The sequence below is a fragment of the Dermacentor variabilis genome, chromosome 10 (genome assembly GCF_050947875.1).
Source record: "Dermacentor variabilis isolate Ectoservices chromosome 10, ASM5094787v1, whole genome shotgun sequence".
In the NCBI taxonomy this organism is placed as follows: Eukaryota; Metazoa; Arthropoda; class Arachnida; order Ixodida; family Ixodidae; genus Dermacentor; species Dermacentor variabilis.
Window position 1 is genome coordinate 25,424,987 of NC_134577.1, and position 16,060 is coordinate 25,441,046.

Genomic DNA, 16,060 nt, shown 5'->3' on the forward strand with positions numbered 1-16,060 from the left:
CTCGTCACATGACGGAAGGGGGGTGCGCCATCTAGCTAAACAACTACAAAACACACATGTACGATGACACAGAGATCTGACAGGGGGCGGCACTATACTACAGAAACGTAGTAGCGGACTTTGGTTAACCACCTAAGCGAACGCTGCGATTTGTCCTGCAAGTAATGCCGACCCTTTCACGAAAGTCTACCGGAACACGTGTATTATAGAACAGCGTCGAATTACTGATGACTTACAAACATGTTTGAGCCTTCACCCTTCTCAGTTATAACGTACCGACTAATGCCCTACAGGTAGTTCGATGTGTCGGATAATTCGATATAACGAATTTTGAACGACTTTTGTGCGTTTTCGTTGTGAACAGATTTGTAGTCTACAGTGGAAGAAAAAAAAGCAAGACAGAAGTTCGTTTGTTTAAAACATGACTACGTGTTGTAGACACCAATGTTTGGCAGCACCTAGCGCTGTTTCTCACCCTCAACGCTGCGCCTCGATATGTCCTCGCTGTGCCAGATTGTGTATACCTGTCTTAGTCCACTTCCTTTAAAGGAGCGCTTAAGGCAAATGTTAAGCCAAGCTAAAGTGATAGATTAATGCTCGAGAAGGTCTAGGACGTCGATGTTATCGCGAACAGAGCTTTAAATTAGTGATGGAGAATTGAGGTAAGTGCAGGACACAGAGACTCCTCCAGGACATTCAAGTACTATACCGATGACGAAGGCACTCGTCATTGTAATTCTGTGACTAGTACTCAACCACTCCTAATAATATCATTGTATCGCATTATAAGATAAAATAACATTATATATTACAAATAACATTATAACACATTAACAGACAAATAACATTATAAGACAAAAGACAAATTGCCTAGTTCTGTTTGATCTTCAGAAAGAACTCAACGGCGCTACCCGTGACAGCCGTTGTTTCCACCATGCACCGCCCGTGCTTCCGCGTTTCAGTAGTTTCGTTATCACGCAATGCTGCGCCGGTTTTGCTGGCTCGCGAAACTCGCACAAACTGCAAGTAGCAGAGAATGCCACATCCATGTGACGTCGTGCGTTTGCGCTACGGTTTTCTGCGCAAGAAACGCAGTCTCTCGGGCACCGTTTTTACTCACCGACGGCGGTAAAGGGCGGTAGTGGCGCATGCAACGTCACCACTCCCTGCTCGGGGGAGGGCGATTTGTAATTGCACTAAAGGTATGAGAGTGGTTCAGACGCAATTTTACTCGTAAACTAAGTATTTTCCTCGCACCAAACAAACGCTGCGAGGTTTCGGGAATGGTATTTTAGCAGTGCACGCCGACTTTAGCAGTGCACACAGACCCGGCGGGGGTTGCTCCCCTTTCGGGTCACCTTTACTTACGACGGTACTGCCCGCTATATCAGACACCACATCATTACATATGTAGCTCAGCCTTACGGCTGTGTCGTTGTTAGGCTAAAGTGAATACGCTTAAGCTCGAATTATCTATTGCAGCTCCTAGTGCCTTACGCCTTGTGGCTAATGTTGAAGAAACAATTTGACAACCTTTAGTGAGACACTTGAGCCTAGCCTCTATGGACGTTGCATGAGGTAAGTTTTGGTACGCGGCCTGCAGGTTGGATGGCAGCCGGGATCAATGTATGCCCCTTTTTCCGAAACTGATATTCTGAAATTTCGTCGGCACTTTTATCCATCTTTATGTGCTCCCCATAAGTGAAAATGTACGCGTCCCACCATCCCTATAGTGGTTCCCTAAGGATGAGAACTATAGTTTTATGCTCATTCGGTGTCTGAAGTACCAGCTCCTAGGATTGGCATAAGCCTGTGCAGTTTTTGCCGGGCATCCAATCTGCGAGCACGTGTTCAGCAGCGGAACACTGCGGCCAAAAGCGGCTCGGGAGAATTGTGAGAACACTTAACCGCGTATGCCAGCGCGTAAAAACACGCTCCGCGCGCTTCTCCCGCTAAACTGCAGTTTCCAAGCGCGTCCTGAGGCACTACTTCAAGAGGACGGCGTTCGAATTCAACGACAGCGAGTCGGCCGGTACCATACCTTACATGGCGCCGGAGATACTCAAGAGGCGACCGTACGGTACGATCGCGACCACGAAGTCCTTAATTCGGTGGACGGTTCACTGTAAATACACCGCCATTCACTTTTAAGGATGCGAATGATTTTTTTTACAGTGTTGGTAGCTCCCTAAGCGTTGGAAAGAGTGAGATGGTAAAACGTGGTAAACAGTCTAGGATTCCGCTTTCTCTCCTTCACTAAAACCTCTATCTCTATATCGTACAGTTACATATGCCTGTAACGACCCTGGTTCTATCGATCTCTAACCCTGCATTCTTTTTCCCCACCAATATCCGAAATGCTCTTCGCTTATCTCGCGACCGCCAGCCAGTTAACGCTTCCATCCGCGTTGAAACTGAGCGCTTCGGGAAGGCGATAAATGAATAAAGCCCCTTAAACCTCGTAAAGTAGCACCACGCTTTGAAGAATGCCGCCTCCTCCTCGCGCGCTCTGGCCGGGGCCGACGCTGCGTCGCTATTGGCCTAATAGCATCACGTGGGCCCTCGCGCCGCGCTTCAGCGCCATTTTCGCTCGAGAAGCGTCTACGGAGTGGCGAGGAGCGCCTGTTGGCGCCGTTGCTACCCTCGAGCAGTGTAGGCGGCGCCACGGTCGAGAAGGGAGCGTGAAAGAGAGGAGAAACGAGGAGGAGTGAAGGTGGAGGAGGAGAGTGTCGCTACTTAACGAAGTTAATAATATTTGGGGTTTTACGTGCCAAAACCACTTTCTGATTATGAGGCACGCCGTAGTGGAGGACTCCGAAAATTTTGACCACCTGGGGTTCTTTAACGTGCACCTAAATCTAAGCACATGGGTGTTTTCGCATTTCGCCCCCATCGAAATGCGGCGTTTAAGGGGGTTTTATAAACGAAAGCGTCGCAGCAAACTCTGGCCTGTGCAACTTGTGCGAGTCGTTTATGCACGACATATCGCGTCGGCCAACCTGCGGATGCGCGCGCGCTGCAGGCCGCTCGGTCGACTGGTGGTCGTCGGGCATCGTCATGTACAAGCTGATGACGGGCAAGGTGCCGTTCCGGGGCAAGACGAAGCAGATGCTGCGCGAGCGCATCATCACGGCGCCGCTCAAGTGGCCCCGCGCCACGGACACGCACGGCCACTCGGCCACCACGCCGGCCAAGGACATGACGTACCGCATGCTGCGCAAGAACCCCGCCGAGCGGCTCGGGTCGCGCATCTACTCAGACCTCAAGACGCACTCCTTCTTCGACGGCTTCAACTGGAAGCAGCTGTACACCAAGAAAGACCTCATCGACATACCCGCCATCAAGGTATATACGAGGAAATTACGTTAATGGCGAGTCGCATTCAAACCGTGAACAGTAGAACCTCGTTAATACGTTCCCGCTTAATAAGTAATCCCGGTTTAAACATATCGTCGCTAAGAATCTCCTACGCTGCCGCTATTGAACTATACCGCCTAAGCCTTAGTCACTTACCGCATGCCAAACGGTTAGTGCGAAGTATCTGTTTCATTTTTCGGCGCGTACAAGCCCGCAATCGAGGAAGTGTCGTGCGGCCAGACCGTAGATATTGAAATCGCGCCGCACAGACTTTTCACGGACAGCAGTCCCCCACCGATGGTGACGTCAAACCACGGTGATCATGACGTGTCGTGGAAGTGAGCGATGGCCCTTCCGTCTCCGATGCGGCGCGTGCGTTTATACCATCACGAGCACCGTTTATAGATAAGCATAGACAAGTTTAAGCTTTATAAACGGTGGTCACGAGGGCGTTCGCAGAGAAGTGGGGGCCTGATGGAGACACTGACGGAAACACAATGATGTGCGGCTATACATAGACTTACCGGGCGAGAAAAGACGACGACCCCCAACGGTATCCTCAAATTCAGAAAAAGGTTTCGAATGCGCCAATGCATTTTGTCGGACACATCAAAAATTGATATCTTGAAACTCGTGCAGTCCGGAGAACTCGTTTGAAGTGGATACGCCTTGCGAACTCGCTAGCTAGAATTTGTGGATCGAAATATGAGTCGTAAATTAATTAATTTAAAGCGTAATTAGTGTGATTGCGATAATTATTCAATTAAGCATTTCGATTTCGAGTAGAAGTAGTGGTCGCCTCATCGAGTAATTTAGATCGAGGGTTAGAATTGCGCAATCTGCCACAGGCAAACTTAAAAAAAGAATTGGCGCAGCTAGAAAAGCACAAATATAAGATACTGGCGGATTAATTGTATCCGATACGATACTTGTTGCTTGTATTTAGGACACTTCATCAGTTCGTTAATTTCTCATCATAGCTCGACTGTAGGGACCGCTGAAAGTCCACAACAGGTGGCCCGCAAATTTCTCTACTCCGGCCTGCAAACACATCTCGCTCCTATCGATTTTCTTCTATTATAAGACGTGAATAAGAATTAAAGCGTAAGAATTATATCAGTTTCTCACTGTCGGCGACTGCCGAGAAATGTGCGTCAGGATGGATGGATGTATGGAAGGTAGGAGCGTCCCGTTTGGAACGGGGCGGTGGGTTGCACCACCAAGCTCCTGCTACTATACTGCCTAATGTCCTATACCTAGGTAAAACAATAAAAAAGAAGAAAACGCTATGAACGCCCACAACCAAATTTTCTGATCCCCTATTGCGAACTGTGCTTCTGTACGCCTGCGTTTTTTGTCGTTTTCCTACATCCACCAATCCTCCAATCGCCTCTTGCTTCTTGAGGCAGCTTCTTGAGACGCAGCGCCCTCTCGCAGCAAGTGCAGGAAGAGGACAAGAAGAAGGCCGGCGACAACGCCGACGAAGATGACGAGCGGCGCCACCAGCAGATCGACGACATGACAGACATCTTGCCCGAGATGCAGAAGCCGCTGCTGTGCTACGCGTCCAAGAGCTTCCGAAAGTTGATGCTCGCGGTGCGTTTATATAAGACCCTTTCGCTGTTTAGAAACGCATGCGCCCTGGACGGCTTCCGGTTTTGCCCGCTGCATGACGTAGCCCGCTAAACAAGACAGGCAACGGCGAGTAGCAAGGGTGCGTTAAAACACGTCCGCAGATTTTCAGCACTTTTCCTCTGTACATAACGACAATTTTTGTGGGTCAAGGTTGCCGTGAGTCAAGATTGCCCTGAGTTATAGGAAAATTTAAGCTGTTCGTCTTGAGGCATTATGCGCCTTTCTTTTCTCCGGAAAAGTAAAATTACTTTCCGTACACCGAAACAACTTTTTTTTTCAGCGCAACAGAGTAAGAAGGCACGTGACCGGAAGTTTCTTGAGACCGCAGGTTCTCTGCTGTTATCGCGCGTCGACAAGGGGCTCTATTCTGAACATTTCGCCATTTTCTTCGAGGCGTGACATAGGCTGCGTTCCAATTTTCGGCGCAGACGGCGAAGTAGACGACTGAGCGGACAGCGGGCATCTTAAGCTTCGCGAAGACGCCGTCGAAGTCAGAAACGACGCAGGCTACTTTCATCTCCAAACAAGATGGAGGCTGAGCAGGACGCTTGGAATTTCGACGGGAAGCTAGAAGGATCTTCGCACAACAAAACGCAGACACGCTTTCCCATGCCCTCTAAAAGGCAGATAACCAGGTCTGGTCATTTTAAGCTGGCAAGTGCAACGCATACGACGCGCTAACGATCGTGTCTGCTAAGTATCGCATCCTTAAATTTCACAGAGAAAGCTCTAGCTCGAGTCGTCGTCGTCGTCATCATCATCATCATCATCATCATCATCATCCTAGTTGCGCCCACTGCAGGGCAAAGGCATCTCCCATACTTCTCCAACTACCCCAGTCATGTACTAATTGTGGCCATGTTGTCCCTGCAAACATCTTAATGTCATCCGCCCACCAAACTTTCTGCCGCCCCCTGCTACGCTTCCCTTCCCTTGGGATCCAGTCCGTAACCCTTAATGACCATCGGTTATCTTCCCTCCTCATTGCATGCCCTGCCCATGCCCCCCCATTTCTTTTTCTTAATTTCAACCAAGATGTCATTAACTCGCGTTTGTTCCCTCACCCAATCTGCTCTTTTTTTATCCCTTAATGTTACACCCATCATTCTTCTTTCCATAGCTCGTTGCGTCGTCCTCAATTTAAGCAGAACCCTTTTCGTAAGCCTCCAGGTTTCTGCCCCATATGTGAGTACTGGTAACACACAGCTGTTATACACTTTCCTTTTGAGGGATAGTGGCAACCTGCTGTTCATGATTTGAGAATGCCTGCCAAACGCACCCCAGCCCATTCTTATTCTTCTGGTTATTTCAGTCTCATGATCCGGATCCGTGGTCACTACCTGCCCTAAGTAGATGTATTCCCTTACCACTTCCAGTGCTTCGCTACCTATCGTAAACTGTTGTTCTCTTCCGAGACTGTTAAACAACACTTTAGTTTTCTGCAGATTAATTTTCAGACCCACCCTTCTGCTTTGCCTCTCCAGGTCAGTGAGCATGCATTGCAATTGGTCTCCTGAGTTACTAAGCAAGGCAATATCATCAGCGAATCGCAAGTTGCTAAGGTATTCTCCATCAACTTTTATCCCCAATTCTTCCCACTCCAGGCCTCTGAATACCTCCTGTAAACATGCTCTGAATAGCATTGGAGATATCGTATCTCCCTGTCTGACGCCTTTCTTTATAGGGATTTTGTTGCTTTCTTTGTGGAGGACTATGGTGGCTGTGGAGCCGCTATAGATATCTTCCAGTATCTTTACATATGGCTCATCTACACCCTGATTCCGTAATGCCTCCATGACTGCTGAGGTTTCGACTGAATCAAACGCTTTCTCGTAATCAATGAAAGCTATATATAAGGGTTGGTTATATTCTGCACATTTCTCTATCACTTGATTGATAGTCTGAATATGGTCTATTGTTGAGTAGCCTTTACGGAATCCTGCCTGGTCCTTTGGTTGACAGAAGTCTAAGGTGTTCCTGATTCTATTTGCGATTACCTTAGTAAATACTTTGTAGGCAACGGACAGTAAGCTGATCGGTCTATAATTTTTCAAGTCTTTGGCGTCCCCTTTCTTATGGATTAGGATTATGTTAGCGTTCTTCCAAGATTCCGGTACGCTCGAGGTTATGAGGCATTGCGTATACAGGGTGGCCAGTTTCTCTAGAACAATCTGACCACCATCCTTCAACAAATCTGCTGTTACCTGATCCTCCCCAGCTGCCTTCCCCCTTTGCATAGCTCCTAAGGCTTTCTTTACTTCTTCTGGCGTTACCTGTGGGATTTCGAATTCCTCTAGGCTATTCTCTCTTCCACTATCGTCGTGGGTGCCACTGGTACTGTATAAATCTCTATAGAACTCCTCAGCCACTTGAACTATCTCATCCATATTAGTAACAATATTGCCGGCTTTGTCTCTTAACGCACACATCTGATTCTTGCCTATTCCTAGTTTCTTCTTCACTGTTTTTAGGCTTCCTCCGTTCCTGAGAGCCTGTTCAATTCTATCCATATTATAGTTCCTGATGTCCGCTGTCTTACGCTTGTTGATTAACTTAGAAAATTCTGCCAGTTCTATTCTAGCTGTAGGGTTAGAGGCTTTCATACATTGGCGTTTCTTGATCAGATCTTTCGTCTCCTGCGATAGCTTACTGGTTTCCTGTCTAACGGCGTTACCACCGACTTCTATTGCGCACTCCTTAATGATGCCCATGAGATAGTCGTTCATTGCTTCAACACTAAGGTCCTCTTCCTGAGTTAAAGCCGAATACCTGTTCTGTAGCTTGATCCGGAATTCCTCTAGTTTCCCTCTTACCGCTAACTCATTGATTGGCTTCTTGTGTACCAGTTTCTTCCGTTCCCTCCTCAAGTCTAGGCTAATTCAAGTTCTTACCATCCTATGGTCACTGCAGCGTACCTTGCCGAGCACGTCTACATCTTGTATGATGCCAGGTTTCGCGCAGAGTATGAAGTCGATTTCATTTCTAGTCTCACCATTCGGGCTCCTCCACGTCCACTTTCGACTAACCCGCTTGCGGAAAAAGGTGTTCATTATCCGCATATTATTCTGTTCTGCAAACTCTACTAATAATTCTCCTCTGCTATTCCTAGAGCCTATGCCATATTCCCCCACTGACTTGTCTCCAGCCTGCTTCTTGCCTACCCTGGCATTGAAGTCGCCCATCAGTATAGTGTATTTTGTTTTGACTTTACCCATCGCCGATTCCACGTCTTCATAAAAGCTTTCGACTTCCTGGTCATCATGACTGCATGTAGGGGCATAGACTTGTACCACCTTCAATTTGTACCTCTTATTAAGTTTCACAACAAGACCTGCCACCCTCTCGTTAATGCTATAGAATTCCTTTATGTTACCAGCTATTTCCTTATTAATCAGGAATCCGACTCCTAGTTCTCGTCTCTCCGCTAAGCCCCGGTAACACAGTACATGCCCGCTTTTTAGCACTGTATATGCTTCTTTTGTCCTCCTAACCTCACTGAGCCCTATTATAACCCATTTACTACCCTCTAATTCCTCCAATAACACTGCTAGACTCGCCTCACTAGATAGCGTTCTAACGTTAAACGTTGCCAGGTTCAGATTCCAATGGCGGCCTTTCCGGAGCCAGGTATTCTTAGCACCCTCTGCAGCGTCACAGATCTGACCGCCGCCTTGGTCAGTTGCTTCGCGGCTGCTGGGGACTGAGGGCCGGGGTTTGATTGTTGTATTCATATAGGAGGTTGTGGCCAAGTACTGCACCAGGGTGGCCAATCCTGCTCTGGTGAGAGAGTGCATTACCGGTTCTGGTCACCGGGATCAGGCCGCACTCCAGGCCTGTTTGTGCAATTTTCTCAACACACGGTTTTTTTTTTTGTATTTTCCGGTGGAGAATTGCGCGGCACCGGGATTTGAATCACGGTCCTCTTGCACTGGAGACGGATACTCTACCGTCCCCGCAGGAGTTAAATTAAAGATTGAATTATGGGGTTTTGCGTGACAAAACCACTTTCTGATTATGCACGCCGTAGTGGAGGACTCCAAAAATTTCGACCACCTGGGGTTCTTTAACGTGCACCTAATTCTAAGTACACAGGTGTTTTCGCATTTCGCCCCCATCGAAATGCGGCCGCCGTGGCCGGGGTCCGATCCCGCGACCTCGTGCTCAGCAGTCTAACACCATAACCACTGAGCAACCACGGCGGGTCCCGCAGGAGTTGTACGCCTCATTTAACCTACAGTGGTGCCCTATTTGATCAGTCAAGGTGGACCAATCTAAGCTCGGTTATACCGAATGGATGGCACTCGGCTAGAGAACCTGGTATTTATGACCTGCACATGTGCGGCCACACATAATTGAGGATATATAATTTTTTTTTTAGGAGAGTTTCCGTACAGCGATAAAATGAAGGAAAATACATTTAAAAAAGGGGGGGGGGGGAAGGAACATAACATGTGATTTGAACTCGTGATCCTTCAATGTTGCCCGGAAAGGTAGCTCAGTTGGTTGGTTCGTCAAGCCAACGGTTACTTTCAAGCGCCATAGCTCCTGCTCCGAGCCTCATACTTATGTGGAAAGGGACTGATGTTGTCCGCGGCAGTCGATTTTTGCTGATTCTGAGTGGTTGGAAGGCATAATTTCTTGGAAAAAAGGCCGCCAGAGGAGCAGCGTGAACTCGAGCGGCTTTAGAGACTAGGAAAACTGCCTTAAAATATTTAGACTTGAGGGGAAATTTCGTTAACAAACTATAACACGGCAATCAGCACTCGAATACGACGAGAGAAATTATTGAGACGTGGAAAATTCCCTTGAAATAAATCTGGTTTGCGAGACAAATGCTTGTATGTATTGAATCTCTTAAAAGATGAGGGGGGGAAATATGCGCTCACCGAGAGGGCATCGTCAGCACGAGACCACCACCAGGCACCTTACTGAGATGTAGAGAGGTTCGCGGCCGGAACGAAGTCTCCTCTCTCCGCCGGCCAAGAATGGAAAACGCGCTTTCCGATCGCTCAAGGTTGCGCGGACATTGTATAGCTCTAGCGTCTAGGAAAAAGCTTAAACAGGTGCAAGGGCGGCACGCATAGCGTGGAAAGCTAGCCGCCGGAATAGCTATCTCAAGTACTGCTGCTGGCGAGGGCAAAATACCTTTGTGTAAATATAATAACCCTAATAGGACTTCTTTCAAAGAAAAAAAAAAGAAAAGGAAAAAAAAAGGAAACAGCTCAGAAGGCTATACTACGAGAGCTATGACTGATACTTTTCTATATATATGTATTCATCTCATCTATGGGATCGCATGCGATGAGCAAAACGAGGACAAAGTGAAAGCAGGAGCCAACGTTTCGACAAGTGGACTTGTCTTCTTCAAGGCTAATGAATGCACGCAGAAGTGTGCCTTTTGTCTCAACTCTTTGTTGCCTCCGCGCGGTGGTGTCGAGTCGCGGAAGCGTCCCATTACAGAAACACTGCCGCGAAGCCTGCCCGTGGTCTCCGAGATGCGTGGCGCGCCGGTGCATGCGCCCAGAAACGCATGATGCGGCAGCCGCGGGCTCCTGTAGCTGTCTCTCGCATTTGTGCATTTGTTGGCGCAGCCTGCTAAAGCGTCGAGCTGCTGCCCGTGAGGAACCCGTGCAACGTGGGTTCGATGCTGCCCAGCACGGGAAACCTTCAAAGTGTTTCTAACGGTACAACTCTTGCTTGGGCTAGTTGGTTCATGCTTAAAGGCAAGGCGCAGAAGACCAGGACTCAAGAAGAAGAACACAATCAACAGGAGGCGCCGGTCCTGTTGTTTGTGATCTTCTTGAGTCCTGGTCTTCTGCGCCTTGTTTTTACTTCTAACGGTACATTCGGCTGGTCGCCATGCAGCTGCTGGTCTATACTCCCGTTGCATTGCTGTCTGACGCACACTGCTTCCCACTGCTCGCGCAGCGCCGTCTACTGCCGTACAATCCGCGTTCGGCGCGGTTTCGATCCCGCCGAGCATCGGATAAATCAAAAGGATACTTTTTTGTCACTACAGAGCTGGCATATTCCCAGTGTCAATTACCTAGTTAACCGAAATTGGCATCAAGGACGCTCACTGAATAGCGGCTCACGCCTACTGGCACATACCCAGATGGTATAAAAGACGATCACTGAAGGGAATCACAGAACGGGTGGCATGTACACGTTGCTCCGAGTCGCCGTGAAAGAGGTTCATTGAAGAGCGGTAAATGGGCAGACAGTGCCCCATAACTAGTGGCCCAACTTGGTCGGACGGTTGGTTTCGAGTCCTCTTCCCTCAGCCCGACGCACTATACACATTCGACCATGGACTACTCAGAGACCCAGGTTGGCGGGAAAGCGGTTAGGGAAATCGACAGACAGGTACGCAGCCGCTGGAAGGAGCTTGAAGAACCCTAAGTATGCTAATCTCATTAGAAAGTGGTGGTTTCGCACGAAGGTTGAGTGACAGTGATAGCTATAGGTTTAGCGTTACGCTTGGACTCATTCGATTGGGGCCTCTACTACGGGATTCAGCCACAGAGATGTCTGCCCTGCAGTCCAGGAATTTCATAAGGTGTTCAGCCTAATGGTCCTGTTAAATTTGTATCGTGTCCTCTTTTTGTGCTTTTCAATCAGTGGTACTTCATTCCTTGTACTATTACTGCTGTCATTTCAACAGGTTATTTGACCTTTTAACAGCGCTAATACTCTGTAACAGTCCTGGAAATCGCTGTTCACTTTTCACACACACAAAAAAAAAACTGCTTTTTTTTCGTTCATGGCTTTGAGAGATCCGAAGGTAGGTTGGGGAAAACTTTGGGCACACTCCCTTCCACAAGACTTCCACTTACCCCTACAGATTTCGACTTTTCGCCCGTTGACAACGCGGATGCACGTCTTCAGGATGTCCTTCAAGATATTATCGGCGTGAAAATGCACATGGCGCACTCGCCATTTGTCTTGACAGCATTTTGTCCAGACGGGGAAAGGCTTGATCCCACGCAGCGCGCGGAGAGCTGGATCACGCGAAGCCCCGGATAATACACTTTGATCTTAGCCAAAAGGCCGAGAAGCGATCACACGAAGCCCAAAAGAAATTTCTTGATGATTGGACACACAGATTCATTCCATGCCCTAATATGCCAATGACAATTTTTGCAGCCAACTACTGCACACGTCTTCACTTTACGGCTCCATATTTTAAAGCATGAATGGAGCGCAGTGCGTTAGCGAAAACCCAGTTACTCTTCCGGCAGCTGCTAGCAAAGTACCAAAGCTGAAGCGGTAATGACTTCGCACTGGTGCGCCTTCGCTGAGGCAACGTGCGGCGCGCCGCCAAAAGCGCCATCTCGTTTCTGTAGAGAAAACTGCTTCTCGAAAAGGGTTAATAATCGTTGGTGTTACGCAATTACACGTGCGCGCGATCTTGGAGTCCATGATAGCAGCGGTGATACTGTTTCTTTTTCTTTTTTTCATGCGAACCAGATTCTGACGACAGGCTTTCGGGACGTCCTCTCAATGCTTATTTTCCTGTCCATCGCAGCTGAAAGAAAAGCACGGCAAAGTCAACGCGGACATGATGGACACTAGCGGTAACGAGAGCTCCGAGCTACACTACGACCAGCCGAAACGCAACCAGAGCATACCCGATGGTAAGCTAACACTACCTTTTCTTTTTCATTATTTTTGCCAATTTGCGAAGCGGTACAGGCCAGTTCCACCTGCCCAGACTTCGAGCCGTCGTACGGATCATTAACGTTCACTTCTCTTGGTTGGTGCAACATCCTTTTCAATCAATCAATAAAAAAGGCGAACTTTATTGCATGATAAGGAAAAGTTAATGCAAAAATATGCAAATATGCAAAGATATGCTCAAATTTTGGACAGGTATGCATTTATAGCACATCATAATGTTCCAAATGCTACCGCGAAGTTCCATTTTTGAACTTCCCTCTGCCTTGAGCAGGGGGAACTCTCACGAGGGCAAGCCCTGTCGAGGGAGGGAGCAGCAAGCGAATTGACGTTCGTGCTGCCTCGGGCTTTAGCGCGAACTAAGCGGCGAGAACACAGCGCACACAAAGCTATCAGCATTCGGCGCACTCTGTCCCCATCGCAGATCGCTTTCAAGATAGGACGGCCGCACCATGCACAGCTGCCGCCGGAGTACGGTTGATCCTGGTTGATAGTGGTTCAACGCGGACGGATAAGGGGCGATAAAAGAGCGGTACTAACTTATACTGATCGGAACGTCATCAGCGCACTTGGCGCCGCCACCTGGGGTAGTTTGCTTGCGTCATCAATTCGCATTGCGCCGCCGTCCGCAGCAGTTCGTGTCACCGCAGCGCTGTCGGTTGTACTGGTCGGATCAAGTTTCATAACACCGATAGTGACACCAGGCTGCGTGGTGGTGAGCGAGTGGCGCAATGCTTACGCATACTTAGACAACTCCCAGAGGAGTTTTCGCACGAATTTGTTTTTCACAGTCGCCCTTCCAGCCTGTCAGAATAGAATTGTTTGCGTTTTTTTTTTCTCACCCACGCGTCACGTTGAGTGAATATCGTAAGCTGCTCTAGAATTATGTTCGAGTGTTCTATAGCAGAAGTGGGAAGTGCAGGCTGCAAGCTATTGTGGGTTCTAGGTGTTGATCTGCATGTTATTTGAACTCGGATTCCCAAACTTCTGAGCACGAACGTTACTCACAGACGCCTGAACGGCTGAAAAAAAAGAAAACATGACTGTGAGCGAGGTCGTAACAAAGCGGAGCTCACAGTGTCGCTATTCGCGAACCGCCTAGACAGGCAAGCTCTCTAAACCCGGACCCTATATTTCCCTCCCGCCAGTAGTGTCCACAGGTCAGTGTTTCGTTTAGCTTTCTATATCTTATCCGTTGACGGTATAAGTACTCTCTGTACAAAACTGATACTAATTTGCATGTCCTTATAACACTCGCCTCACGGGCAACGAACTTATTTGGACACACCATGTTTGCAGGTGTGTTTGCTTGTAGCATGTTATCCCCATCAAGCTGTACTAAGACTCTCAGTACGATCCCCGCATTGGTGCAGTACATGACGATTATTCTACAGTGCGCTTGTCGATGAAACGTGACTGTCCAGGCGTGTCGCAGGGGCTTAATTCGTGAGTTACGCACGCATACCGCTGGGAATTGACATACGCAGCTCACCAACAGCTCAACATCGGGCTGTGGCTTGTTTCGCCGTTTGACTCCCAGGCTAAAAAGTGTAGTTTCTGCTAGCAACAAAAGAAGAAAAAAAAGGGGGGGGGAAGTTCGCTGGTCACTTGCGAGCATTCCGGACGGCTTATTCTTTAGGTTTAGCCAATGTCCCTATATGTAAATCAATTGTGGCACGCTTCGACGACTGAAATTGCACGGCAGACAATCATAGTTGTAAGCTAAGCTCACGGGGTGAGTAAATTGTTTATTTGTAATCGGTGATGGACTTCCCAACCCGAGGGCGAGGGAAGGCGGGTAAATTTTTTTGTGTGTGTGTGGTGTGGTGAGGGAGGGAAAGTAAAGATGAGGGCATTTGCCCACCTCTAGCCTTGAGAGGTTAAACTCAATCGATCGCTCAATCATAATTACGCATCTTATAATGGCATCATCATCATCATCAGCCTATTTTATGTCCACTGCAAAACGAAGGCCTCTCCCTGCGATCTATACAATTACCCCTATAGCCCGCGCCAACCGATTCCAACTGACACCCGCAAATTTCCTAATTTCGGCGCACCACCTAGTCTTCTGCCGTCCTCTATATACTGCGCTTCCCTTCTCTTGGTACCCATTCTGTCACCCTAATGGTCCAACGGTTATCTAACCTGCGAATTACATGACCTGCCCAGCTCCATTTTTTCCTCTTGTTGTCAATCAGAATATCGTCTATATCCGTTTGCTCTCTGATCCAAACCGCTTTCTTTCTGTCTCTTAAAATAATTGCAAATGTCCCTAACTTTCGGAAAGAAAGAGAAAGAAAGAAGCTATAGCCGTCTTTTCTATCTCAGTGTACGCAATTACTATATAGAATTTTAGTACGGCGCAACGCAACGCTTTGCACGCTTTAGAGCAGGCGCGCACTATAGTGTTTTCAAATAGCGGAACCGAGCGGAACGCAAATGCCGACAGATGCGGCGCCACCTAGGTGTAAAAGTTTATGACGTACGGGTAAACCGAAATGGACTCCAAATATGTCAGCCAATGTTGCGTCCATATAATCGCACATGTGCGATAATATGGCTACTACCGCGTGATCGGTGCTGCAGCACTGACCACGTGGTGACATCCATAACACTTCTGCAAATGACAATTTAGGTTGTGGCGCCCTAAATTCATCCATATATCACATTCACATATTGCATATATTACGCATCCATATATTACATTCGTAATATACAGATGCTGCTCGCGTTAATATGGCGTCAGAGATTGGGCAGCGCCCGCCGTCTAATCTTGTCGGCCACGTAAAGCTAGAACCATGTTAAGGTCATGTTCTATATAAAGCGCCTAGAAATCCAGAACCAGTCTCGAAAGAAGCACCCGGTTTTCACTAATACCATGGAAGGACTCTGCTAATAGTTAGCTGTCGCAGCACGACGATACAAACCTAAAGCAAATACTAATGGGACTAATGAAACGAACGAAACGAATAGTGCAGGACATCATCTTGATAAACTCGAAGCGGGCGGCTGTTGCTAGAGCACCGCCGTATCTACGACGCCATATCGTATTAAAGCGAAAGCTTTACTGGCCGCGAACTTGGCATTTCGCCGTTGCGGTGCTCCGAGGAGGCACATAACGTCACAACGCGCGCGGATATTTCTCTGTCTCGCTCCCTAGTCACTACTGCGCATGCGCCACTAGTAGCACCGAGCCACAGGTGTTCCGCCGCTGCGCCGCGCCGCGCCTTTCTCCCGCCGCCGTTTGGTATGACGTCACACTGCGTTCCTCGTCGCGCTCGCTTCGCCAGCTGCGTCGCGTGCCTGATAACGTGTCGGAGGATTGAAAAGGAGAGCTCGCGTGCGCCGCAACCACAGTTGAGGCGGCAGTATGGACGGCGACAATTCT

The 16,060-nt window shown here is 48.3% G+C and overlaps 1 protein-coding gene and 1 long non-coding RNA gene across 9 annotated transcripts in view; one reads left to right on the forward strand and one right to left on the reverse strand.

Moving 5' to 3' along the window:
• LOC142560183 (uncharacterized) overlaps window positions 1-16,060 on the reverse strand; it is a 58,609-nt gene that overhangs the window by 21,609 nt on the left and 20,940 nt on the right. The gene's annotated exons all lie outside the window — the stretch shown is intronic.
• Window positions 1-16,060, forward strand: part of LOC142560182 (microtubule-associated serine/threonine-protein kinase 2-like) — a 47,773-nt gene that overhangs the window by 20,184 nt on the left and 11,529 nt on the right. For 3 of the 5 annotated variants that reach the window (XM_075672085.1, XM_075672088.1, XM_075672089.1), the window contains 4 exons: window positions 1,964-2,080; window positions 3,023-3,345; window positions 4,795-4,953; window positions 12,521-12,629. In XM_075672085.1, coding sequence (XP_075528200.1) covers window positions 1,964-2,080; window positions 3,023-3,345; window positions 4,795-4,953; window positions 12,521-12,629 — 708 coding nt within the window. The remainder of the gene's footprint in view (window positions 1-1,963; window positions 2,081-3,022; window positions 3,346-4,794; window positions 4,954-12,520; window positions 12,630-16,060) is intronic. The other 2 variants (XM_075672087.1, XM_075672086.1) reach the window with 2 other exon arrangements.